Source organism: Apteryx mantelli, chromosome 15, assembly GCF_036417845.1.
Source record: "Apteryx mantelli isolate bAptMan1 chromosome 15, bAptMan1.hap1, whole genome shotgun sequence".
Classification (NCBI taxonomy): Eukaryota; Metazoa; Chordata; class Aves; order Apterygiformes; family Apterygidae; genus Apteryx; species Apteryx mantelli.
The window spans coordinates 14,200,638-14,227,340 of NC_089992.1; the positions used below are offsets into that span (position 1 = coordinate 14,200,638).

The 26,703-nt window shown below is 35.2% G+C and overlaps 1 protein-coding gene across 4 annotated transcripts in view; it reads left to right on the forward strand.

The window, feature by feature from the left end:
• The window catches only part of DMXL2 (Dmx like 2), a 60,661-nt gene that overhangs the window by 23,883 nt on the left and 10,075 nt on the right, over positions 1-26,703 (forward strand). For all 4 annotated transcript variants that reach the window (XM_067305744.1, XM_067305746.1, XM_067305745.1 and 1 more), the window contains exons 13-33: positions 1,457-1,578; positions 2,570-2,659; positions 4,597-4,714; positions 5,476-5,595; positions 6,311-6,538; positions 7,550-9,229; positions 9,531-9,641; positions 10,441-10,610; positions 11,511-11,608; positions 11,770-11,935; positions 12,909-13,173; positions 13,928-15,024; positions 16,125-16,316; positions 17,973-18,049; positions 18,746-18,876; positions 19,575-19,823; positions 22,695-22,876; positions 23,229-23,359; positions 24,445-24,530; positions 24,647-24,848; positions 25,925-26,042. In XM_067305744.1, the coding sequence (XP_067161845.1) occupies positions 1,457-1,578; positions 2,570-2,659; positions 4,597-4,714; positions 5,476-5,595; positions 6,311-6,538; positions 7,550-9,229; positions 9,531-9,641; positions 10,441-10,610; positions 11,511-11,608; positions 11,770-11,935; positions 12,909-13,173; positions 13,928-15,024; positions 16,125-16,316; positions 17,973-18,049; positions 18,746-18,876; positions 19,575-19,823; positions 22,695-22,876; positions 23,229-23,359; positions 24,445-24,530; positions 24,647-24,848; positions 25,925-26,042 (5,633 nt within the window). The remainder of the gene's footprint in view (positions 1-1,456; positions 1,579-2,569; positions 2,660-4,596; positions 4,715-5,475; positions 5,596-6,310; positions 6,539-7,549; positions 9,230-9,530; positions 9,642-10,440; positions 10,611-11,510; positions 11,609-11,769; positions 11,936-12,908; positions 13,174-13,927; positions 15,025-16,124; positions 16,317-17,972; positions 18,050-18,745; positions 18,877-19,574; positions 19,824-22,694; positions 22,877-23,228; positions 23,360-24,444; positions 24,531-24,646; positions 24,849-25,924; positions 26,043-26,703) is intronic.

The window sequence follows — 26,703 nt, forward strand, 5'->3', positions numbered from 1 at the left end:
ATCTGGGTTGTTGGCCATATACAGTTGCAGTGGAGGCAGTGGGTTGAACAGAATTGTTATATGGACCACTTGGACCTCTGACTTATTGGGAATGATTTTTAAGCCAAGATTTACAGTATCAAACTCTCTTGTATACTTGTTAAAAACTCTGCTATGCAGATCCTGAAATGAAACTGAAATCCTTCTGGCCATTAGCAATTTACAAAAGCCCAGCTGGAACACTGAATATTTTTAAAGAAATAGACTATATTAATTTTACAGAACTACAAACAAGATTTTTTAGAGGTCAGGCAGTACAACACCTAATATAATGCCCTAGGACAATACTTCAGTTTTTGTATTTAATTTTAGTGCTTTCTATTAAGAAATTTAAGAAAATTGTCTCTACAAATGTTAATCTATTCAGCCACTCAGATATTTATTTTTGAATTATCATAAAGATGCTCTTGCCATCATCATCTTTGTGTACAGTACTAAAAATGTCATTTGCATAGTGAATGTAGCATTATTAAATTTTATACTAATAATACCAGGGTTTTTATTATGCTAAGGTCAGTCTGACCTTTGCAATGATTAAATGGGTGTCAGAGATTTTGTGCAACCTAAAAAAAAAAAAAAAAAAGAGTAGGTATGCTTAATAGTTTGACTAAAAAAGAATTCCCTCTTCTCTGATCCCATAGGAATATTCTATGCTGTCACAATCCCACAAAGTTTTCCAGTCACAACTGAGTAGCGTCTTGCCTCTTCTAATGTAAGAGGAAAACACACATCAAAATAGAAACTGTTACATCAAGCCTGTTCAATACACAGTAGAGAAACAAAGAGGACACTCATTTCTTGTATTTTTTTCAGATCATACTATTCACTAATACTGGTAAATTTCTCCTCTCCCTTTGATATCTGCACTTTTAACTGGAGGAGGATGGGAGTTTTCGTCCAGGTTAATTTTATCCGAAGAGTCTAGTCTCTAGAGAAAGTAAACAAGGAAAAAGAGAGTGCTATTCTGAGGAGCTTATGTTAGACTCCTGCTCTAAATTGCCTGTTAGAACACAGGGAAATTAGAGTCCTGAAGCTAGTGTTAGCCATTCTGAATATCTCCTTGGAGATTACAGTGATGAGAACATAACCACTGTAAGGAATGGCAGCATTCCATTATATGTAATACCTACTGTTTTTCGCGTGTGTGAGCAATGAATGTTTGTAAACATATGAATTCTGCTTAGATTATTAATTTTTATGAGGAGTTTTAGCTGTGTAAATGAGAGAAAGAAGTTATTTCAATTTCTAAATAATGGTGTTTTGATTCACATATTTTCTTAGTCACTTTGCTTCAGTATTTTATGAAAATTATTCTGTTAGAAATACATTCTGATGCCATTTGAACCAGTGACTTACAGAGGAAGTACTGCCAATTTTTGTTTTAACTCTACAATTTGTATTTTGTGTTTTCTGATAGGTACATACTGTAATTCTGCTAGTGCTTGCTTTGTTGCATCTGATGGCAAAAACCTGAGACTCTATCAAGCTGTTGTAGATGCACGAAAACTTCTAGATGAACTATCTGACCCTGAATCATCTGTAAGTTTTATGTAGCAATTGCTTGAGAGTTTTAAAATAAAAATATTTAAGGTAATCTTTTTTCCCTCCAGTGGTTTCTCTTCAATTAGCTCTGTATTTTAAGTTTTGTGCCATTCCATGTGTAGGATTTTATGCATAATAGCTTGTATAATTACATGTGTTTTGCAGGTATCTTGTAAACATTAGCTGACAAAGTGGATGGACTGAAACAAAATTTCCTTGACAAGTTTCCCAACACATAACAAGTAGGGGAAGAAAAAACAGGATTTCTTTCCTTGTATTCTTAAAAGAGGAGAGTCAAGGGGAAGTGGGAAGCTGAAGGCAGAAGAGCAAGACTTAGATATATCCACTTAGTTACACCTGTATATGAGGAAGGGCAGAGATGCTGGATAAGAGGGAAGTCAAGACAGGTTATTGTTAATGGTAATATTAGCTCTTGTTTTTTTCTGTTATAACCTATTTTTCCATCCTCTATATCTTTCAATTTTGTGATTCTAAGAAAAGAAAAACCTGGCTTTGCAACTATATTGTATAAGCAAACACACTTTTCCTTTTCCGTTCTTCTGTGGTTTTATAAGCTATAGATAGTCTGGCAGCATTCAGATCAGTGTGAGCAATCCATTATGGGAACAACAATTGTGAATGTTCCAGCAAAAATCAGTAGAGCATTCAGTTTATATATTAGCTGTATAGATTTTTTTTCTGTGTTGTGACAAAACCTGAAGCTTTAAACAAAAGTGCTTTAAATAAGGAACATCTAGTTTCCATAAAAATTAGTGTGCTATCCCCATGAGTGGCTGCAGACTTAAAGCAGTGCAAACGTCTTGATGAATGCTGCATTATTCATAAATGCCAAAATGAGAGCAGGAAGAAAACTATTACTAATTATGCCAACAGGAAAATGAAAGCATCAGTTTATTGTATATGACTGCAATTTCCTTCTGTCTGATAGAAAAATGTATAATTCTTGACTCATTTTGCTGTATTTCAGAAGCTTATTGGGGAAGTGTTTAACATTGTGAGCCAACAATCTACTGCTCGACCAGGATGCATTATTGAGCTTGATGCAATAACTAACAAAGTAAGTAAATGGGTGACTATTTAAGGGTATCACATAAAGGTGCTTAATGGCTTTGTCTACTAGTTAACTTCATCTGTTGAAAAGAAATACTTAGCTAGAGATAAGAGGACACTTCTCTACAGTGATAATGAGTGCCTTTAAGACTGATTTGTTTCTGTTCCTACATGATGAAATTATCTCCATGGAATTTCCTCCCTTTTACTCTTAACATGTTAACATGAACCTAAAAAATAAATCTAACTATTCCAAAATGTAGGAATCATAACCATGTATGACTTTAATTGATTTGCAATTTTTATAAGAAAATTTTTTTACCTGTTAAGTAATCCAGCTGTACATTTATACAGGAGATAATATTGCCATGCCTTGTTCTTTTGCATACTTATTTTGATTATACCAGCTCCTGTGCTGTTTTCTCTCAGGAAGCAGGCTGTGAAAACAGTGTGTTTTACCATTTCTTAGTTAGACATATAGACCTTTTTGGCATGTATAAAGAAGTACTTCTCCATTCTTCAGTAAGTTCCCATGTCTTGTAAGCATTAATCACATAGGCCCTTCAGTATTAAGCTAAGGTTTACAAAATATCTTTATAGAAATTTTACAGATTATTTTATGAGCTTGCATGAGGAGTACAGGGAATATCTGTAAATTATAAGTAGGATATAAGAAACAGAGCCTTTCACAAAGGACCAATATGGTGGAAGAGGCAACAAACCAAGACATGCTGGATGGTTCAGAGGCTTTTCCATTTTCCATTTGTTTTAGCTCATAAGCCATACTTTTTAGCTTCTAGTCTCCTTTTTGACACGACTGGTATAAAGCTTAATTAGTAATCATGGGCCTTAACCAATGTCTACAGAAATGGTAAATAGGTTAGTCATGTTGTTATTTTTCAGCATTCAGATTTTTTTAATGAATGTAGAAATCAATATATCGACCCAGGAGAAATGTGAGGCATGGAGTAGGAAGAGATTTTGTTATGAAAAAGCAGACTGTAAAGATTCAAAAGGGCTGCAAGCTCTGGAAACAGGAAGAAACACTCTCTCTTCTCCTGCAAGGAAACACTGAATCCAGTTTCCTAATACTGGGTCCTGATCATGACAGTGGCTGTAGACTTTCCCATAATATAAATGTCAGTCCTACAGGAATCAAGCAAACTAAAACAAATCCTCTCACTACCTCCTTTGTCCCCAAGCATTTTTTTAATAGCACCTGTTGAAGCTGTAAAAGAAATGCTTTTTATTCTGTTTTGAGTCACTTAGTTTTTGCTGATTTCATCTTGACAAGATTTTAAAAATATCTGTATGGAGGAGGATGCTACTCCATGTTTCTCTGGAAAAAGGGGGTGTTTAGGAACATGAAGACTTTGCCATCACTGTCTTTGGGGGACATATCGTCCTTGCCTGCGGGAAAGGATTTCACTGCCAGCTCCTCCATCATAGAAGGGTGGAGGTACTGCAAAGCAATCTGTTGCTGCCAGCAAGGACAACTGTTGAGATAACTGAAGGAAGAAAAACTCTGATTTCTTCCCTTTTTTAGCAGGTTTCCCAAACAATTCATTGCAGACATGTCTTCCCACTGAAGAGGGATAAAAGTCTAAAAGTTTATGCCACTGCCAGTTATTCAACATCTAAAGAAATCAAAATCCATCAAATACTAATTCAGCTCTTAATAACTGCAGCAAAAATGCTATTTATTACAGAATTGATCTAGCATGGTAGATGTTAGTGAAATTTGAATATGTAAACAGTAGGATCTACAACATGATGTTCTTAACATAAGAGATGAAAGTGTTCAGTTTTACAGATGTGTTAAAATAACTTTGAGCAGTATAAAAGAAGGTCAGTAGCTAGATTTTACGAAAGAAATATTTATATTAGTGTGCAATACTGCTGTACTGTTCAAAAGGTATAACTATTGTTTAATAACGCTTTCAGTGTGGCTCAAATACACAATTGCTTCATGTCTTTCAAGAAGACTTTATTTTGGGATACAAACCGCACAAGGAAGATGTGGAAGGGAAGGAAACTGAGGTATTTTTCCAGCCATCACAAGGTATAGCATAAAAATAACTAATATTAATGTAAAAGTAGGTACTAAAAATCTTCTTAAAAAATACTGAAATCTAGCAGGCAGAATAATGAAATCTTTCATATTTAAAGAGAATTTGTGGAGTTCAGTAAAATTCATGTGTTTCACGTTGAAATGTATGAATTGTTGTTTACATGGTAACCATATTAAATAAAAGTATTCTAATTTGCTCAGAGTGAAACATTTTGACCTGTATTACAAGGTCCATTTTTCCAAATGCTGTACGTTATATAAAGGAATTTGTACAAAATAGAATAGAGGCATATTTTTTTGAATCAATATGTAGTTCCAAGCGCTAAATCCAACTTCTCGGTTAATCCCATGTAAAGTAACTGGGCAATTTGGTAACAGACTTTTAAGTTTTAAGGAAAAAGAGGGAAGTGGAAAAGAGTCTTTACAATCTACTAGAGTAGTTCAAAGTAAGACTGGGAAGGCAAATACACCTAATAATTAAATTTGCCATTAATTTTCAGGTTGTCTGTAAGCCTGTCTATCTTTTTATTTAGTAAAATAAAAAAATTCTTCTATAGCTGAAATGAATAAAACATTGAGAAAAAATGTTATTAATGGTACTGCTGTTTGAATATTTCATTCCAAAATCAAGCAATTTCTTTCAAAGAGGAAAAAAGATTATTTTAATAATTTTTAGAAAATTTTCTGTTCTGAAAATTATATATGTTGAACATAAACTTCATAATAGTGGTGGTGTTGCATTGAAATTACAGGGTATCGTCCACCTCCTTTCTCAGAAAAGTTCTACCTAGTAGTAATTGAAAAAGACAGTAATGGCTGCTCTGTTCTTCAAATGTGGCATCTTCATCTCAAATCCGTGCAAGCCTGTTTAGGTGAGTGACTGTATTTTCTTAGAGACGAACATTTATTTTAGATAACATGGAAGAAAAATTAAAGCCTTGCAATTTATTGTAAAACAAATTGTCACCTTTGTCAAGAAGAACACTCGAAGTCAGAAAAAAAGATGCCAGTTCAATTATGCAAAACCTTATAGATTTTCATTTGGGGGGTGTGTAAGTAGTTTTAGTGGAATTCATTCCATAAGTGTTTGTAACATGTTAATTTCATGGGGTTTTAAATAATTTTTATTAGTAAAATGATAAAGACCATAGCTAGAGACACAAAATGAGGCTGAACTATAATGTTCAAATGGCTGGATTCTAATTTTTAAAAAGGGCAAGAATTTTTGGAATAATTTATCAATGCAATAGAAGCAGTAAGATTTCATATGAACACTGGTTACATTCTATACCAATCAAAATATAAAACACTTCTTGAAAGGGTGATTAGCATATTTAAGCACTGTATTCTTTATTTTAAAAAATTAGTATTTCAGAAGGTTATAGATATCATATAAGTAGTTACAGTGTAAAATAATTTGCAATAAAATTAAAGCAGCCTGCATACATGATAGAGTTGTTTTCTGTATAACTGAAGTATTGCTAAGAAAATCAAATCTGATTATAGGACATTCATGCTCTGTCTTAATACATTAACAGGGTTTTTTTTTTTAACACTCTTTGCAATGACTTTTTTTTTTTTAAATAGCAAAACCAACTGAAGCTATTTCATCAGAAAATAAGCTGAGTGTACCTGAGCAAAAGACTGTGGATTCTTCTCCAGATATATCACCTGGCATAAGTCCCATTCCACGATCTTCATCAATTGCTAATCTTCAGACTGCTAGTAAACTCATTCTGAGCTCCAGGCTTGTGTATAGCCAACCACTGGATCTTCCTGTTGGTGTAGAAGTAATTAGAGCAACTCCTTCAGCAGGTAAATTTAACATTTTTCTGTCTTATTGGTCCAGTAGATTACTAGTTTATAGGACAGTATATCCTGAGTCAGTATAAATGGACAATTTATACTCACTCATTCATCTGCCAACATTAATCTTTTGGGTGTACAGAGCTTTTTTTAACCTGGAGTGCTTACCCCATCTCCTATTCTCTCTCCCACTATCAGTTTTTTTCCACAGTACGTGAAGTACTGTCATGCCCCTCTTAGGTTTCATTTTGGTAGGCTACACGGGCCTAATCTTAGATAAATTTACCTAATCTCATATCATTAAACAGGCTTTGTATTCCTCTCATTATTCTAACAGCCCTTTTCTTAATTTGTTCAGTTCCATTTTATCTTTCTTGAATTGTGACCAAAACTGTACACAAATACTCCAAGCGAGATTTTAGCAGGACATTGTTCAGTGTACTACTACTTCCCTTCTTCTACTGGCACTACCTTTTCTGAAGCATTCCTAGATTACCTTTGTATTCTTCCAGTTTCTGCAGTGCTTTCAGTTTGAGAACGTCAAGCTAGCCTTCAGGTTAAATTTCAGTCTAGGTATCATAAGCCAGGTATACATTAAAAACTACAGAGTTGTTTTAAAAAATACCATGGAAGTTTTGTGTGATCACTTAACTGATGATGGTTTGAAATGCTGTCTGAAAAGAAATCTGTTTAACTAACAGATATTTTTTGCTGTGTTATACAATTAACTTTTCCTTCTTCAAAACTGCCTGCGTTCCTAAGACCTTCAGAAAAATTGGAATGGTAATACCAACATTCATATGTGGAGTGACAGAAAAGGTTAATAGCAATCCCCAAGCCCTAAGACTGTTACAAGTCTAAATACATTTGCCCCATACCCAACTCCAAATTCTAGAACAAATACTAAATTGAAATGTTGTCTATTAGCAGATAGACAGTGTTGTCTGTTGTATTCACAGTCCATTCCCACTACATTCTATTTTATATTACTAATACTAAATATGTTTCTTCTAACTTCAGGTCACCTGAGTTCTTCATCAATATATCCAGTCTGCCTTGCACCATACTTGATAGTAACATCATGCTCAGACAACAGAGTGCGGTTCTGGAGATGTACTGTAGAGACAGAGCTAAACAGCAAAAATGAAGAATGGGAAACATATCATTGGAGAAAATGGCCTTTAATGAATGATGAAGGAGAAGACAACAGCAGTACAGTGTGCATAGTTGGAAGGCCAGTTGCTGTTAGCTGTTCTTACACAGGACGTCTTGCAGTAGCATACAAACAACCTATACAGCATAATGGTTTTGTTTCCAAAGAATTTTCCATGCATGTTTGTATACTTGAATGCGAGTCTACAGGAGGATCAGAATGGGTTTTGGAACAGACAATTCATCTGGATGATTTAGTTAAGGTTGGAAATGTACTTGATTCAAGAGTCAGTGTAGATAGTAATTTATTTGTTTACAGTAAATCGGATGCTTTTTTGAATAAAGACAAATATCTGGTGCCCAACATCAAGCATTTGGTGCATTTGGATTGGGTATCAAAAGAAGATGGTTCACATATATTGACAGTTGGAGTTGGTGCTAACATCTTCATGTATGGAAGACTTTCAGGAATTGTAACAGATCAAACAAGCAGCAAAGAAGGAGTAGCTGTTATTACTTTACCACTAGGTGGTAGCATAAAACAAGGTATAAAGTCGAAGTGGGTGTTGCTTAGATCAATTGACTTGGTATCATCTGTAGATGGCACTCCTTCACTGCCTGTTTCTCTCTCTTGGGTCAGGGATGGCATACTTGTAGTGGGAATGGACTGTGAAATGCATGTTTATGCACAGTGGAAACATGCTGTCAAGTTTGGTGATGGGGAAAGTGATGTTTTTACTACTGAAGATTCAACAACTCAAGATTCACTCAAAGCAAGTTTGATTGCAAAGAAGACCAGTGTAATTGATGGGGCAGGTATTGTGGATGATGTTTTTGGCACTCCGACTGTAATCCAGGATGGTGGCCTTTTTGAAGCTGCTCATGTTCTTTCACCTACTCTCCCCCAGTATCATCCAACCCAGCTATTAGAACTCATGGACTTGGGTAAAGTTCGCCGAGCCAAAGCCATTCTATCACATTTAGTTAAATGTATTGCAGGAGAAGTTGCAATAGTTAAAGATGCAGAAGCTGGAGAAGGAACTGGTCCTAAACGCCATCTTTCTCGCACCATTAGTGTCAGTGGTAGTACTGCCAAGGATACCATCACAGCTGGAAAAGAGGGTACTCGAGACTACACAGAGATAGACTCAATTCCTCCACTGCCACTGTATGCGCTGCTTGCTGCAGATCAAGATACCACTTACGTTTCTGAAGAAACTTCTAAAATACCTCAGGGCTTTGAAGATCACGCTAAAAGAAAAACAGAGGATCAGTACTCTGATCTATTCCAAATTCAGCCTGTTACAACTGATGACTTCATTGATTTTGAGCCTGAAAAGAGGGAGAGTAAATCCAAAGTTATTAATCTCTCACAGTATGGTCCGACTTACTTTGGCCGAGAACATGCTAGTGTCCTTTCAAGCCACCTGATGCACTCAAGTCTGCCAGGCCTCACTCGACTAGAGCAGATGTTCCTTGTAGCTTTGGCAGACACTGTAGCCACAACAAGCACTGAACTAGATGAAAACAGAGATAAGAATTACTCAGGTTAGTAACTGGCATAATATCTACGTTCTTGTTCTTCCCAGCTAATACAAACTTATTCCTTGAAGAGTATTTGGGGATAACAAAGCTGAAAGCTAGCATCAGCTATTCAGATTAGATACAGTAGAGAGAAGAACACCTAAAAATAAACCTCTGCTTATATTTCATACAGAATAACTTGTAGTTCAGCATCACAAACAGCAAATTTAGGGATATACATTCCTTACAAGTTGTGCATAAGTCATATACATGCCCCTTGTGGTTACCTGCATGTTCAAATGTCAATATTTCATATATTTTACAGGGAGAGATACCTTAGATGAATGTGGCTTACGATATTTGTTGGCTATGCGCTTGCACACCTGCCTTCTGACATCACTCCCACCTCTGTATCGAGTTCAGCTGCTTCATCAAGGTAATTCTTGGAATGTGGTATTACTTTCATTTGATTCAGTTGAGCTGACTGTGTTTTAGCATTTGTTGAAGATCTGGTTATGTTTGATTTATAGTATTTTGATAGCTTTATTATCACCATACTCATTTTAGATTGTATCTATTCCATTAAGGTCCTGATCTTGCAAAAGCTTAGTATATGTTTTCCTGCAGACACTGTCAATAGAAGGAAGGTATAGCTATAGAAAAGATTTGAGAGATTCCGCATTATCAGTCTGAGACATGAATAATTTCCCCAACCAGATAACATGCAGATTGCATGCATATATTTATAGTTTTTGCTGGAGGAATAAAGGTATTGCTTTAGATAAGCATGTCTTTCCTTAAAGATTTTTTTTATTATTTTCATCATAGCAGTTACTTCTTCCTCAAAAGCAGATCTGAGTAAATGCTGTTGTGAAACACAGCAAAAAGGAAAGCAGTTAACACCTAAGCAGCAGACAGAAAGCTTTCTGGCCTAGAATGGGTCTGTGCCTGAGATAACAAGGATATTTTTTCCTTCTGTCTTTCATGCAACTTTAGTACATATATGAATGGGGTACTGGAAAAGAACGGTAGAAGCACTGAGGAGAGGACAGATCCTATGGAGCAAAAAGATATTTTGACTGCCTGTAACAGCTCTACTTCCTGTTGAGAAAAACAGTCCCTCTCAGATTTACCTACACTCTTGTGTTGCACTCACTTTGCATCTCTGACATCTTTCATTTGCTTATTAACAAGTCTTAATCTTATGAAATTGATTATCATATGTTATTATTTAGGCCTATCTACTTGCCATTTTGCATGGGCTTTTCATTCCGAGGCTGAGGAGGAGTTGATCAATATGATTCCTGCTATCCAGAAGGGAGACCCACAGTGGTCTGAATTAAGAGCTGTGGGTATAGGTTGGTGGGTCAGGAATATCAACACACTGCGAAGGTGCATTGAGAAGGTACTATTTATTGCTTACAAATTAAAGTTGTATCCTGTTAGGTATGCCTTAAGAAATCTGTACAGTGATTTGTATATAGTAAATTCCTGGGCACTCCATGACAGTCAGGAGACAGTGCAACTAGTTGTTTCTGTAGCCAGAGCCAAAACATCTCATTTGCATGCAGAGTTGTCATATGAAAGCTCTAATACTGGATAAATTGCAATATATTTTTGAGATACTATTTAAAACTGTTTCCTATATGTATCAATGAGATTTAAATTCTTACTTTAATAAAAATTTCAGCTTTCTTGTAACTTGAAGTTTAATAGATTTACTTATTAGCTTTTCCTCTGAATTACAATGCACTCTTTGAGATGTGTTTGTTGAACAGGAATACTTATTAGTTTACTGAATTTCCAAATCATCTGCTATAAAAATAAAATTTAAAACATTACAGGATACTCAATGAATTCAATAACAAAACTTAATTATTCAGGTCCTCTAAACCCATGCAATTATATCTCTTGAGACAAGAAAAAAAACAGTAGTCACTAAAGAACACTTGTATTAGCTTAAATATGTGTAAATAAAGGATTGAAAGATGAATTTCACCTAATAGTGTGACTGACTATCACTTCTGAGGAACAAATTTTTATTTGCATGTTTGTAACATCTTGCTTTGTGGTGGGGAGGGACTAATATCTGCAGTAGTGTTGTTTTTCCAAATCTTAAGAGCCTTAACAATATGATGAGCTGTCACATAACAACAATTAGTTTCTGCAAAATATTATGAAAGAAATTACTGTTGCTTTGTAGAAACGACAGTCACCTAGACCAGCTACCTAACAGAACATGTACTCTTTAGCTGAAGGCAGCCTTTATATTTTCAGTAATAATAATAGGTTTTGCTTACTACAGGTTGCAAAAGCTTCATTCCAGAGGAACAATGATGCCTTAGATGCTGCTCTTTTTTACCTTGCTATGAAGAAAAAAGCAGTGGTGTGGGGTCTGTTTAGGTGAGTTCTGCTAACTGTAAATTTGATTAAATCTTAATTGAACCAGGAATGCAAGGCAGAACTCATCTAAGATTAGAGTTTAACTTAAAGTGATGTTGTTCAAGTGATTGTATCTTGAGGTTATATAATAGTAGTTATGTACATTGCATTTCTTTATGCAGGTCCCAACATGATGAAAAGATGACTGCCTTTTTCAGCCACAACTTCAGTGAAGATAGATGGCGCAAAGCTGCTTTAAAAAATGCTTTTGCTTTGTTGGGAAAACAACGCTTTGAACAATCAGCTGCATTTTTCTTACTGGCAGGTTCACTGAAAGATGCAATAGAGGTACTAGCTTGTAAGAAATTAAGTTTTAGTTTCTAATTTGAACTATATAGTGGCATCCTTATGAGCTGTTCTGCTGATCTTCTCACAAACTGTGGCAACAGAAGGATATTTCTACACAGAATCACTTTGTGCCACATAGACATACCGGTTGCCTCTACACTACCGTGTAATGCAGCCTGGAAGCTGATCTGAAGGCCAGAGTAAGTGCTCACTCATATACATCAGTCCTCAGGAGAAACACTCTTGGGACTAGCAGTCATGACCCTGCTGGCGAAACTTTCCATTTGGTCAGCACAGCTAAGTTGTAGCGCTCTGTTCAGCCTCCAGCTATTCTGTATGCCCTTATGTTACAACATCAAGCAAAAAAAGAAGTCAGAGTCCTCCTCTGAAGCAGCCCTAGGATCCCTTAAGTGGAGCTGTGATGTTGCCTGCCACCAGGGAGGTGAGAGTTGTAGACAGGATCATAATATAGGCAGTACATCTCAGGAGAGAACTGGAATTCAGAGAGCCTTTACCTATCTTGCCTATTGTATGCAGTATGTTAGTCTTTACTTGAGAACATACTTTTTTTCTCAGAGGTGTAGTTCTGAACATAAGACAGTATGAAGAAAATCTTATCAGTAATCATAATAATGTTAAAGTTGGAAGCATATGGTTATTCCATTAGGTATAACATATTTATTGCTGGCACATTAATTGTTGTCATGCTGTTGTACTGCTGTGGTTACCATAATTCCTGAAATAGAAGGTAGTACACCTCTTTCCAAACACAAAGAAGAAATACAGATCCATAGATCTGAAAGAAAATTAGATCCATATTTGTGACCCAAAGATCAATATATATTTTAAGGATCAGAGATGAAAAAAATTATCTGTACTGTAAAGATATATTGTTATTCACTTCATTCTTTCAGTAGTTTTAAAGAACTACCTTACCTGAATTAAGCAACCTTTTCCCCACTTATTATCCTAGGTATGCCTTGAAAAAATGGAAGACATCCAGTTGGCTATGGTTATTGCTCGTTTATATGAATCAGAGTTTGAAACCTCGGTCACATACACCTCCATTCTTTATGAAAAGATTTTAGGTTGCCATAAGGATGGAACTGGCTTCAGCTGTACTAAATTGCATTCTGATCCCTTTCTGAGAAGCATTGCATATTGGATAATGAAAGATTACACTAGAGCTCTGGACACTTTACTGGAACAAACACCTAAAGATGATGATGACAACCCAGGTAAGGAAAATACTGGTCTGATGGAACAAACTCAGTAAAGCAAAGTAGAGAAGGAGGAATGGTTTCTGCATCTGCATACAGTCCCTTCCTTTGAGATGCCATTTGGTTGAAATCATTAATTGGCTTAGGTACTAGCCCACTTGATGTCGTCTTCCAAAAAGAATTTTTTCCACCTTTTCTCCAAGGGCTTTCCCCTCACCACCCCTATCCCCCACCCACTAAGTATTGAACTTAGTCCTGCTGTCAAATCATCTCTGGATGGCCTTTCTTATTCGTTATTTCCCAATGATACCTCTCTACTACTGACACTGGTTAGTCTTTATTCCAGTGGACTCCATTGTGCAATAAGCCCATGGAGTCTGCTCCTGGGATTAGCAGTGTTCCAGCAAGGCTCCAGCCTCTTTTGGGATGAGTGTTAAGTGACAGAGAGGTGACCGAGTACATTGCTGTAGCAGTTTCCCTCTGCTGGGGAAATCCCCACCTGGCTGAACATCTCAGCTTGTTTCTAGACTTAGCTGAGTAGAATATAGCAGTGAGGCAAATGCGAGAATTTCATATCTTTCTACTCATCCAGCTTATATCCTTAATCTTTTTTTGTGGGGAATGAATGATTCTTTTGTTTTGGCAGCCAGATCCAAAACTGTCTTTTTTTGTGTGTTTTGACAAATTTTTGTAATGCAGAAAATACTGCAAAACAAAATAATAGCAATTTTAGAGCCATTTCAATAGATGTCATATCTGTTTAATTCCTTAGTTATTGTCAAGTCATGCAATCCTGTGGTATTCAGTTTTTACAATTACCTTCGGACCCACCCTTTGCTCATCCGAAGATACTTCAGCTCACCAGAAGGGACTTTAGCCACCTTAGGTCTAAAAACTGAGAAAAGCTTTGTTGATAAAATTAATCTTATAGAAAGAAAATTATTCTTCACTACGGCAAATGCTCATTTTAAAGTGGGCTGTCCTGTCCTAGCTCTTGAAGTTCTTTCCAAAATTCCAAAAGTAAGAAAAAAGTCTACTGTAGCTACAGAGAAAGAGCCATTTAGTCCTCCAGCACAGGCTGGTGTTTTGGATTCCAAAGTCCTAAGGGATGATGCTAGAAGTGGTGATATAGACTGGTCAAAGCCAATTTCAACTTCCTTTGCTTCGGAGAAAACTACTGAATCTTCAGCACAATTTGACTGGAGTCAACCTGCAGTAAAATTTGATGATGAGCCTCTTACTCTCGATTGGGGTGAAGACAAAAATGGGTCAGAGGAAGAGGATGCTGGTATAATGATGAAAAAATCAAAATCTGATTCTAAGACTGGAGAACAAGATGGAAGAAAAAGCTCAGACACTGATGTCCCACAGGCACCACAGGGGGAGATTTCTGATGAAGGAGATACTGAGGTTGATGTTATTGCTGAACAACTGAAGTTCAGAGCCTGTTTGAAGATCCTGATGACTGAGCTGAGAACTTTGGCTACAGGTTATGAAGTAGATGGAGGAAAGCTCAGATTTCAGCTGTACAACTGGCTGGAAAAAGAGATTGCTGCTATGCATGAAATATGCAACCATGAAGCTGGTGGCAAAGACTATTGTAAAACATATACCAAAGTAAATGGAGACCTACTTGATCATGAAGATATTGTGGATAAGCCAGACATTGGTTCATACGAACGGCACCAGATAGAAAGACGTAGGTTACAAGCAAAGCGAGAACATGCTGAAAGGCGAAAGTGGTGGCTGCAGAAGAATCAAGCTCTTCTAAGAGTTTTTCTAAGTTATTGTAGTCTTCATGGGGCACAAGGTGGTGGTTTAGCATCTGTAAGAATGGAGCTGAAATTTTTGCTGCAAGAGTCACAGCAGGTAAAACAAGTTCAAATAATTTCCCTTCAGTTGAATCTGACAGTTCTGGGCTGTGGATTTTGTCAAATGTTTAAGTTTGGGCCTAGACAGATGTTTATTACATTCTGCAAGCCTAACTGTCAAGATCATTTTAATGTTTAATAGCAAGCAACAGCTTGCTGTTTTAGTGTGCTGCTTTTCCAGATCCTGATTTGATTTTTAAGAATCCGTTGTACCACATTCAAGATTAGGTAGCCTAATCCTGAATGACCTGTATAGCCTATTAGACTATATTGTGGAATATAAATATTGTGTTTATATATTAGTTGCAGCATTATATACATGTGTTAAATGAAATTATAGTTTTGAAAAAAATCTACTATTTAGTATCTAATCCATAGTGTGACCAAATCTCATTCTCTACATCTCAGCAAATCATGCAAGAGAGGTACAAAGAATGGCACCTCAGTTACAAGGTTCAACAAATAATACCAAGTCAGAGTGTAGTGCTCTCTGTTACTGTATTATGACATTTTCTACTTCTATTTCATACAGAAGGGGATATTTTTCAGCAAATGTTAGGGACTGTTATCTGAGCTAAAGCAGATATTCTGTTTGATATTGTGCAAGTCATTCAGCTTGCTCTAGTTCCAGGTTTTTCACATTTAAAATAGGAGCAGTAGTTGACTATTATTGTGGTGTTAGACTTAGTCCATTAATTTAAGAAGGGAAAAACTGCTGTTCTTCTCCAGTTGAGAAACTCAGATTAATGCAGATGTGACTGTTGTTATTAAACTCGGACCAGTGAGCATTATGTCAAAAAAGTGTATTTTTAGATACTATTTCTTAATAGCCAATCCCAACACTTACTAATGAAATGCATAAAAATACTTTTCCTGCACTAAATCAAAAGTACTCCAGAATATTTGGTTATCAAGTCTGATCTATATCATTATAGTAAATAAGAACTTACTTTTGACATCAGTCACTGTAGTGTACTGAGTAGATAGCAGTGAAGGAAGATAAACCTGGAAAATAAATAAAATGTAAAATGAGCATTTTTATTCTTTTTTTTTTTCCTCAAACCAATCATCTTAAATGTAATCTCTTCTTTTAAACAGGAAACTACTGTAAAACAGCTTCAGTCTCCACTTCCATTGCCCACAACACTACCGTTGCTTTCTGCGAGCATAGCATCAACAAAAACTGTGATAGCTAATCCTGTGCTGTATTTAAACAACCACATCCATGATATTCTTTACACTATTGTGCAGATGAAGTCACCACCACATCCTAATATTGAAGATGTAAAGGTAATGAAAACAGTTCTCAGGAAATACTAAATGATTATTTATAAAATGGAGAGAGAGCATGCAAAAATGTGGTGTTTGGGTTAAGTTTTTGACATTCATTCTTTCATAACACTGACTTTCTCCTTAAAATCTGGAGAAATGAAAATGCTGGTTCCAGCTTCCTTTCTAACCTCTGTTGGAATCTGGTTAGTTCCATTTCATCCAAATTCTGGTCAGTCATTCTCAGGAAACTATTCCAAATTTAAATGTTTACTAAAGCACTGAATTCTTGCTCTTGAAACAACAAGATCATATAAGATAACTAATTATCAACACTCTGGCCAAATCCTGTAGGGATATTAATGAAAGAAACTAGAGGTGGGAAGCTGTAAGGTGCATTACAGCTTTCTGTTAATATAGATACTATAAACCTTACCTCGGCTTCTCTGCTGGTGCAAATTTCTTCAAGTCTATTGATTGCGGTGAATTGCTTTTTCTGGTTCCATACCCTGAGGTGAATAAATTCTGTTCAGATTCAGCAAGTAGAGGCAAGGGGAAAGCAAAAGAGCCTGAGACCATGCCACAGTTAATTAGTAAGAAGCCAAATCATTATCTTGTAGATTTTAGATCAGTATTCTTATTCATTAGGTTAATATGATTTTTTTTATTGAATAAATCAAACTAGGGAAAAATTAGGAAACTAAATGGGTTGTCACACTGCAAGGCAGTTAAAAAGAATAATTTCTAAAACTGTAGTTCAAGCTCATTTACTTCTCATTTTCTCTCTTACATCAATTGACTTCTTTTTCATCCTGCATTATGCTACAGAAAGAACTCATGCTACTCTAAGAATTCATCCTGCACATGTATTTTCTTTTAAAAATGAATTGAGAAAGAAGACCTGACACTCTTCTAATCACAAATGAACTATTTAGATAATTCACTGCTTTAATATGAGATCTAGCATCCCACCGATTAAATGGAAGGATGGTAGGGAAAGATGAAAATGAACAAAGGGTGGGTTAAAAAAGCCTGAATTTTTAACAGTTTCGCAATACCATTTTGTTCCATTGGAATCCAAGAAATCCTTGCATTTCTGCTGCTGTGTAAGAATTGGAGTGTTTGTGTTTCATTGCAAGGCCATTAGAGGCTGATGTATTATTTTTGTTGCTGGCAGACTCCTGGATAATTACGAGCATATAAGTGAAGTGAAAAAGAGATTATAGATACTACAATCATATAACGGTTATGCAAACTTTTGTATTTTATGTAAACTGAGCAACTACTACTACACTGAGCTACTATGTTATATAATATAGCTTCCGAGAACCATTCTGACTATGGAAATCATTTTCATAACAGGAAATACTTATTCACTTCTTGAGTGATACATTGTGACAGTTATTAGAATAAATGTAATTATCTTGACATAATATTAGAATATGTATGTTTAGATAGAAGGTTCTGATTGCAATCTGAAATAATCTAGGTCAAGCAGCTGTGATTTTGAAATATTGTATTGTAACCACTAATTAACTTTCAGTTATTATTTCCTGGACTTGGCTTAAAACCACCTAACAGGACATTCTTGCATAACTGATTTCCAATGCTGTTTAGAGAAAATCATGATTTACACAACTTTTATGTAAAACTTAATATTGGCTGTTTTTACTTTAGGTGTACACACTTCATTCTTTAGCAGCTTCACTTTCTGCATCCATTTATCAAGCTCTGTGTGACAGCCACAGCTACAGGTAAAAATGGAAGTTTTCTTACAGTTCTACATTTGGAGTATACTTTGTTTCCAAAATGGAAACTTCATGTATGTTTCTAAAAAAGGGATTTAATCTCTCTATATGGGTGTAGATACCTATACAATTTACACATTGCTAGCTCTGATATGCCAGATCAATTTTACACAGGTAAAATAACACTGAATTTTTCAGATTCTTTCAATAAATAAATAGGACAATCTGTTGTCACTCTTAAGATGCTTCTGAAAGAACATTTGAAAGCTGTTTTCCACAACACACCCATTGCTGTATAGGGATGCAAGGGAAACATATGTGCCTAACTCAAGTCAGGTTTCAGAAAGTTTATATTCCAAACTATAACTGGAAGGGAATGCTGTGAAAACAGAAAAATATTCCTCAGAATAAGTATTTTATTAAAATTTTTGAAAAAGTTTTTTTGCATATCTAGAGACATGCACATAACATATCTTATGAATGGTAATGTTGCATGGAGATGCTTCAAGTTTTAACTAAAAATTTGGGGGGGTTATATTGTAAAGTTACAAAACACTTAGTCTTCTAAAACCTTACTACATGCTTTATAGAATTTTAAATGTTGGAGATTTTCTGATCAAAATGGAAAAAATTTATTGAATATATACTTTACAAGAATATTCTAAAATCCTTTCTCATCAGAAAAAAATGGTTTGTATTTAGCAGTCAAACAGAAGCAAATCAGTTCACAGGAATGGTTTATCAGGGACTGCTTTTGAGTGATCGACGCAGGCTGAGGACAGAAAGTATTGAAGAGCATGCAACTCCAAACTCATCTCCTGCTCAGTGGCCTGGTGAGGCAAAAATAAAGGTTGTTTTTAACACCGCTGGTCAAGCCCCATATTTCAAAGTTATCTCACTATTCTGTAATATGATTAATAACTTACAGTACAACATGCTGTTAGTTTTTCATCCAAAGATGGATGAAATGATGAATGATCAATGATGGAGAAGTGTTTTGGGTTTAGTTCTCAAATGAATAACAGCCTTTAATGTCTTCGCATATCAAAACAAAAAAATAAACTTACTATATGACAAACATCTTATTTGCTGAAGAGGTCAGGATTTTCAGTTTCAACTCTGCAGGCTGATTATTTCTCATCCTAAAATAACCTTTTCCTCCAGTCACTCTCACCCCCTAGCAAAGTTATTTCTGTTAGCTACTCTTACTGTCTTATGTATACGTTTTACTATGCATAGCCATCAAAAGGATTATGCTTGATGTTCTAGCATAAATTTAGTATTTTGAGGTCAACTCTGGAAACAGTACAGGAGTTTCATAGGCAAACTGAATCACCTGTAGTATTTGCAGAAGTGCCAGACTGAAGGCGGCTTTTTTTTTTTTAATTCTAAAAAGAACATTTGGTTTGAATAAAAGTATCGAGTGCCTATTAGTATATGTTTAACATAAAATGAACAGATAATACATTGCCTTTTCTTCTCCATTAGTATTCATACTCATTTAACGTATGTTTTTTTTCTATCCATGCAGGTGTGAGTTCACTTATAAATCTCTTAAGTTCAGCTCAAGATGAAGATCAACCGAAGTTAAACATCCTACTTTGTGAAGCTGTTGTGGCTGTCTACTTGAGTCTCCTTATACATGCCCTGGCGACCAATTCATGTAATGAATTGTTTCGACTAGCAGCCCATCCTTTGAACAGTCGAATGTGGGCTGCTGTTTTTGGTGGAGGAGTGAAACTTGTTGTAAAACCTCGAAGGCAATCAGAAAATATTCCAGGTACTTTGTTCTCTAAAGGTTGTACTAATAATTTGCATTTTATACCATTTTGCATCCTAGGAGGAAAGATTTCCTTCCTTTTAAAGCCAAAGACTAAATAAGTAGCATTTAAGTATCTACTGGCAAGAAAACTAATGCTATATATATTAGAAACTGGAAAAAAAAGTCTGTTCTTGTAGTTGTTGTCTTAAGTGGCACCCAGCACATTTTTCATTTGCTATACAAACAGTACAGTTATTGACTCGGAAAAGTACCTTATAATTTGACATTATAATATAACTACGTCTTTTTACAGCTGTATTTTTTTTTATTCTCCTAATATTTCTTTCAGCACCTCAAGACTGGTGTCTGAGTAACTGTTAGGTTAAAAAACAATATCCAGACTTCATCTTCTCTATGACAGACTGTTGTTATAAAAACCAAGGAATGTTGATGGGGTAGAGGGTTTTTTTTAATTGTTTAGATCTCCACTTGGATTGGAGATAGAATTTCATTGGACCTCTGCATTTGATTGTTTTCACTCACAGCATAGATTACTGGGGGTACGTGTGTGCATATCATCCCAGATACATGCATTTTTCCTTCCTTTTTTTAAAACAACAGTGAATAATCTCTCAATCTAAGGCAAAACAAAGTGCTCAAACAGCAATATAGAAAACAAAACATTGGTAACAAACAATCAGTCATCACACCAAGCAACTGTCAAGTAGCAATGAAATTGCTGCTGACTGTGACACAGGAAATGATGTGGATTGTCGGGTGTATTTCCCAGTATAAATGTTTCAGAATTACTTGTATACACCATTAATTTCCTTAATATAAGAACTGATTTTACTTTAACTGGTGTTACCTCTTGTAACTCAACCCTGCATTTGACATTAAACCACTGGAGAATTAAATCATTAATGAGTAATTTAAATTCAGATGTTCTGAGTCAAACAAGTATTCTAAGCATCAGTATTTCCTCATTTAACTACTATTGGATGCTTGTTTATAAAGCTTTTCAGGGCTTTCAAGTCACTATTTTTAGTGAAAAATAGATAGTATAAATAACAGTAGTAAATTAATCCCTGTATTTTTCTATATATGAGATGAGTGTTATTCTACAACTACTGCAGTAACTTAAAGACAATATTTCTATTGGAAGATATGATTTCACCTTCCACAAGACAGTATAAAATAAATACCAGCTTTGGCTGACAGAAAATAGTTCATGCATATCTAAGCTCCAACGCAAAACAGGAATTTTTCAAAGAAAAATAAGCATGACTTAATATACTGCATGACAAAATGCAGAAGTGGCGATTGAATCCAGGCTCTGGAGGCAAAGGAAAGCACAACCATTTCTCATATGCTTTTTGAAAAACAGAGTAACTAAACTGTTGATTATACCTCTGTGGTTTTTGAAATGCATAGTTAGCAAACAGTAGTCGCTGTTGAGGAAGGGGCTGATCCTCAGAATATGGTCGGGTACAAAGTAAGTGGGGAGCTCCTGTTCACTGGTTTTGTTGAAGAGCTACTGCTGCTTTCATCTTTCTCATGTTTCTGATTTTTTTATTAGGAAATTTTTTTTTTTCTTTGGAATGGGATTTGCCAGGGATCTTTTCAGGATTGAGTTGAGTCAGAGACATATAGGCTGATGCCTTTATATAAGGCTCTTAAGTTACGGATATCATTGTTATTCACATTTTGGATAGACCAAGGGCCTCAGTAATGAGAGGATCACTTTGTGCCAGGCATTACACAACAGCTATACTGAAAGAGACTCAGGTGGTCCTCTTCACGCCGCAACCATACTGAAAATCCTGTCACACAGGCTTTCTAAACAACTATATGCTTGAAACCTTTTACACAAAAATGTCATGCTTCATGTCTAACTTATAAAACAAAATGGTAATAAGACATTATAATGTAAATACTGTTTCTAATCATACTGATTGCTGTCACTGCTGACACTGTGACACTTAACGCTACTCAGTTAACACTCTGAAGTGCACCATTATAAGTATGTGTAACAGGTATTTGTCATTCAAGGAATATCTTGAAAACTCATTTCAGAATAATCATTTTAGGAATGATTCTGAGAATGAGTATTATTTTGACAAGGTGTTAATATGAATAACTTAGATATACAGTCATGTCTTCATTTGAGATGTATTCTGTTTTTCTTTAACCTACAAGCTGCTACAGCTTCTGATGTTTCAGAGGATGGTAATGAAGGTTTGTAAAAAACTTGCAGTGTAGATGAATGTTAGTGGCTTTTTTTTTAATGTTTTAAAATATTTAGCTCCTTTGTAATAAAGTAAGTGTAATCTTCAATGTTGTCTGCCCAGTACAACTTTGAAAACCAAAGTCCATGTTCATATTTTGATAAATATTAAGACATTTCAAATCATAAGTTTACAATAGACTAAAGTTGTTGTTAAAAAGCCATATCTCTTTATTCAAATTTTCTTCATTATCTTAAGAGTTCCTTGGCTTATACTTTGAGTAAATATTATTACTTGTACAGTTCACAATTCAGTGAAATCGTATATATTGCTGTTATTTCTCAACAGAATTTCAGGCCTATGTTGAGAAATCTTTCAGCTAAAAACTTTTTATTTAAAAGCTACATCTCCTGAGAACTTAATCTAGATAATAAAATGCATTTCTTGTGATATATCCAACATATACATGCCACAGTTATTATTAAATTTATCATCACTAGACTTTTTGTATGATTACACATACTTCATTTAGGCTGGCTTTGGTTTTTCAAGTCAGTAGAAATTAGCAATAATATTAATGTTTTAAGTTACTTCTATTATAAAATACAGCCATTTCTAAAGAAGAATGTTCATATCAGCTTTTTAAATGATTTCAATTTAGCACCTCCTCTTCCTTCAGAAGAAATGGATAAACATCGTCGTCGGTTTAATATGAGAATGCTAGTGCCAGGAAGACCAGTAAAAGACAGCACTGTACCACCACCTGTGCCTGCAGAAAGACCCTCTTACAAAGAAAAATTTATTCCTCCAGAACTCAGCATGTGGGACTATTTTATGGCAAAGGTATTTAAAATGGAAAATGCAAGTTTTTATACATAACAGCATATTTCTTTTATGTTCAGTTTTAAAGGACAGACATAACGTGAGAATTTTGAATGATGTTCTTCATAGTAAGCTGTGGAATATTATCCTCTTAGTAAAAGATTAAAGGCCTACCAGTCCATTATTTAACTTTCAAAATATGTCTCTAGCAAATAATAAACACTTTTCCCCCTGCTTTTTGTGTGTTTTAGGGAAACTTATTTATACGTTGTTATCACTGTTGCAGATTTTAAATGACAACTAAAGTAAAAGAACTGAATATTTAAGAGCTCTGAAAACTACTTTTATAGCAAACTTCTATTTTGTATTGCAGCCATTTCTTCCTTTATCAGACAGTGGTGTTATATATGATTCCGATGAAAGCATTCATAGTGATGAGGAAGAGGATGATGCTTTCCTCTCTGATACACAGATCCACGAACATAAGGATGCCAATTCTTACAGGTTAGCAGAAAATGCCATTGTTTTAGAGTAATCATGTCACATGTTTACCTTTTCTTCCAAATTAAAGAAAACATGGGGCCTCTGCACCCTCCACAGTTTAAAACAAATATTTTCAGTACTGTGGATAGATTTATCTATGGCAATGGGATTACAGGGGTGAAAAATTCTGTTCTCAATAACAGTTCTCCCATTTATTCATCTGAAAGAATGCGATTAGCAGATGGTTTGGTTTTTTAGTTTTTTTTTTGGGGGGGGAAGGGGTGGGTTTTGGGGGAGGAGGGATGGAGGTTGTTTTGTTTAAAAAAAAAAAAGAGAAAAAGAAAAAAAGAAAGAAAAACTTCATCATTAAGACACAGAACATGAGGTTCCACAATGCCATCTCTAGATTAATGTTTGAGAAGATTCAAGTATGATCTTTAGTTTTTGAATGAGGGGCAGATTAAACAGAACATACAGACAGAAAATCTTGCAAGGTAAAATGAAGTAGATGACCTTAGCATTATAAAAATGGAGAAAGATGACAGCTTTTATGCATACTTCATTTCAAATCTCTCTTTAGTCATTACAGTTATATTGTCCTGGATTTGTATTTTTAACATATGTGACACATTCAGTGGGAAAGCTTCCTGCATGAATGCCAGAGTAAAATGGCTTGTCTGTCTTCATAGCGATTTTGTGGAGAATTTTAGCAGGCTTATCAGGTGGCTTGTGCTTAATTCCCAGTTTTGCACAGGCTGCCTTCTCTGTCTGACACAAACCCACCCACCCCTACCTGATACGCTGTTTTGGGGGATGAGTACACTTGTATCTGATATGCGCTTTTAGGAGGAAGAGTACAGTAATCTAGGATTTCTAAAAGAGAAAAGGGGATACTATCTGTTCCAGTGAGGAGCTTCAGAGGTGCACTTTCATTTCATAGTTGATATATAAGTATCTTTTGCTGCATGTCTGTTAAACTTAAAAATTCAGTGAACCATCCGTGCTGTTTTTCTCATATGTGTATTTGATGGGAGGAGAAAAACATTGTCCTGCAGGTAACTGCATTAATGTTGTGTTAACACAACTAAAACTATTTTTTTATGCAGCTGGGCTCTTCTGCATTTGACAATGGTAAAATTAGTTCTGCACAACATTAAGAACTTCTTTCCCATTGCTGGTCTGGAATTCACTGGTAAGTTAAATTCTGCTTTACATTTTAGTTTTCTTTAAAGTAGCTTTCTGACAGATCTTACTTTTAAGTTCCATAATTTTGTCTCTGTGCTGTACTATATTAATATTTCTGTTTAGATCTGCCTGTAACATCGCCTTTGGGCATTGCTGTAATAAAAAATTTGGAAAATTGGGAACAGATCCTTCAAGAGAGGATGGACCAGTTTGAAGGCCCACCACCAAACTACATCAATACCTATCCCAGTGACCTTGGAGTAGGTGCAGGACCAGCCATTATCTGCAATAAAGCAATGATTGAACCTGAAAACACACCATTCAAGTAAGTATTTTTTCCTAGGGAAAAAAAAAATTCCTTAATCATAGAAATACTAATGTGAAACAATACCTAAAGTTAAACAGCTACATGAAGATTGGCTAGATCATAGTTCTAGCCAGTGCTTTACAGAAACCATTTTCCCACATCCCTCTCTTCCTTCTTATGCAGCTGTCTCCTGCAGTAGCCGTTAGTCATTCTGTTGCACATTTTGAACTGCAGCAAGAAAGGAAAATAAGAGGGAAAGAGCAAAGCTTGGAGGACTGCAACTCAAGGGCAACAGCTGCTGCTGTGAAGACCCTTTTCAGCTGTTTTCTATTCCTCCAGTAGCAGCTATCTCCTATCTTCTCTTAACCTTATCTCAGCAACAAAAAAGAGGGCAGGGGAGAGGGAGAGAAAAGGGCTGTAGTCCTTATATAGCCAATCCTCATCTTTTCCAGGGTGAACAATCCTCCTTCTGTGTTTTGACCTATGTCGTGCTTAAAGGCATCTTTCAATACAGATCTTGACCAATGTTTTCAAACTCAAAAATAGTTTGCTTTTCTCCATATACTAAAACACAATTTTAGTTTTGCTTGCTATATATGACTTAAAATTTGTATGGTTGATACTCTGTAGGATTTTATTTATATATTCTCACAAATATACACTGCTCCTTTAGAAATATTTGTTTTTAAATTCAGGGCAATGGATTTTATTTGGTTCATGTATGAGGTAACTACATTTTTGAGAAGTCTTTTGAATACTGAAAGAAATATGTAAAGAAATTCTTTGGGGCACCATAGTTCCAATATAAAAGCAGCTTTAGCAGAGTACAAATACAGACATAAATGCAGGTCAGTCAGTTGAGTTGTGGTGGTGGATAGTTTTTGGAAGTTTTTAACTTTAATGTGGAATTTAAAATGCAAGATAAATGTATCCCTTGATAGTTGTCTTGAACAGATTAAAACTGAAAATTTGGGGGGGGGGTTGAAGCTGGAATTTCAACTAAAGTAATTTGAATTCTCTCTTCAAGATTTTTTTTTGTCCACCTTTAACTGCATTGAAGCCATTTTCTTTTTTCTTTCTTTTATTTCATCCAGATCAAAGGATTATTCAGCTCTTCCAGCAAAAAGGCTATGGCATTTTCTTGTGAAGCAAGAACTTTTGCAGGAGACTTTCATAAGATATATATTCACAAAGAAAAGAAAGCAAAGTGAGGTAAACAAAGGAAATAACTACTTTTTATAGAAAATTATAACTGTTCTTCAGTCTCAACAGTGTCTCTTTCTCAGTTTTTCTTCCCTTCTTTGTTGGCATTTCATTTTTTTTCTTTCATTTAACAGTGTTTTTAAAATCCACATGAATATCCTGCTGTTCACTGAAATATCAACTAAACCAAATACTTTTAGACATGACATATCTTGCCTTACTTTTATGTATTTGAATGCTGTCTTAACAAAGAAACTGAATATTTGGGATAATGGTCATAAGTAAATAATTTGAGTATTCATAGATTTTTTTTTTTTGGTGTCATATTGACAAAGAAATTTAAATGAGCTATTACTCTGTGTATATATATGCATGAGTATATATGCATATGTATATATGCACAAGTAATATATACATATACAAGTAATATTATATAGTAATGTATAATATGGGGTTTTATAAATAGTACCATAATTACAACTGTATTGAGTTGTAATTGAAAATTAAAACCAACACAGTAAGTACAATGGAAAATAAATATACTATTTAGTATCTCTAAGATTTCCTGTAAGTATGGAGTTTGTGTGTGTATTACTCCTCCGTTTATTTACTATATCATACATTTTGTGTTCATCTAGGAAGCATTACATTTTAAGTGAGTTTGTTTAGA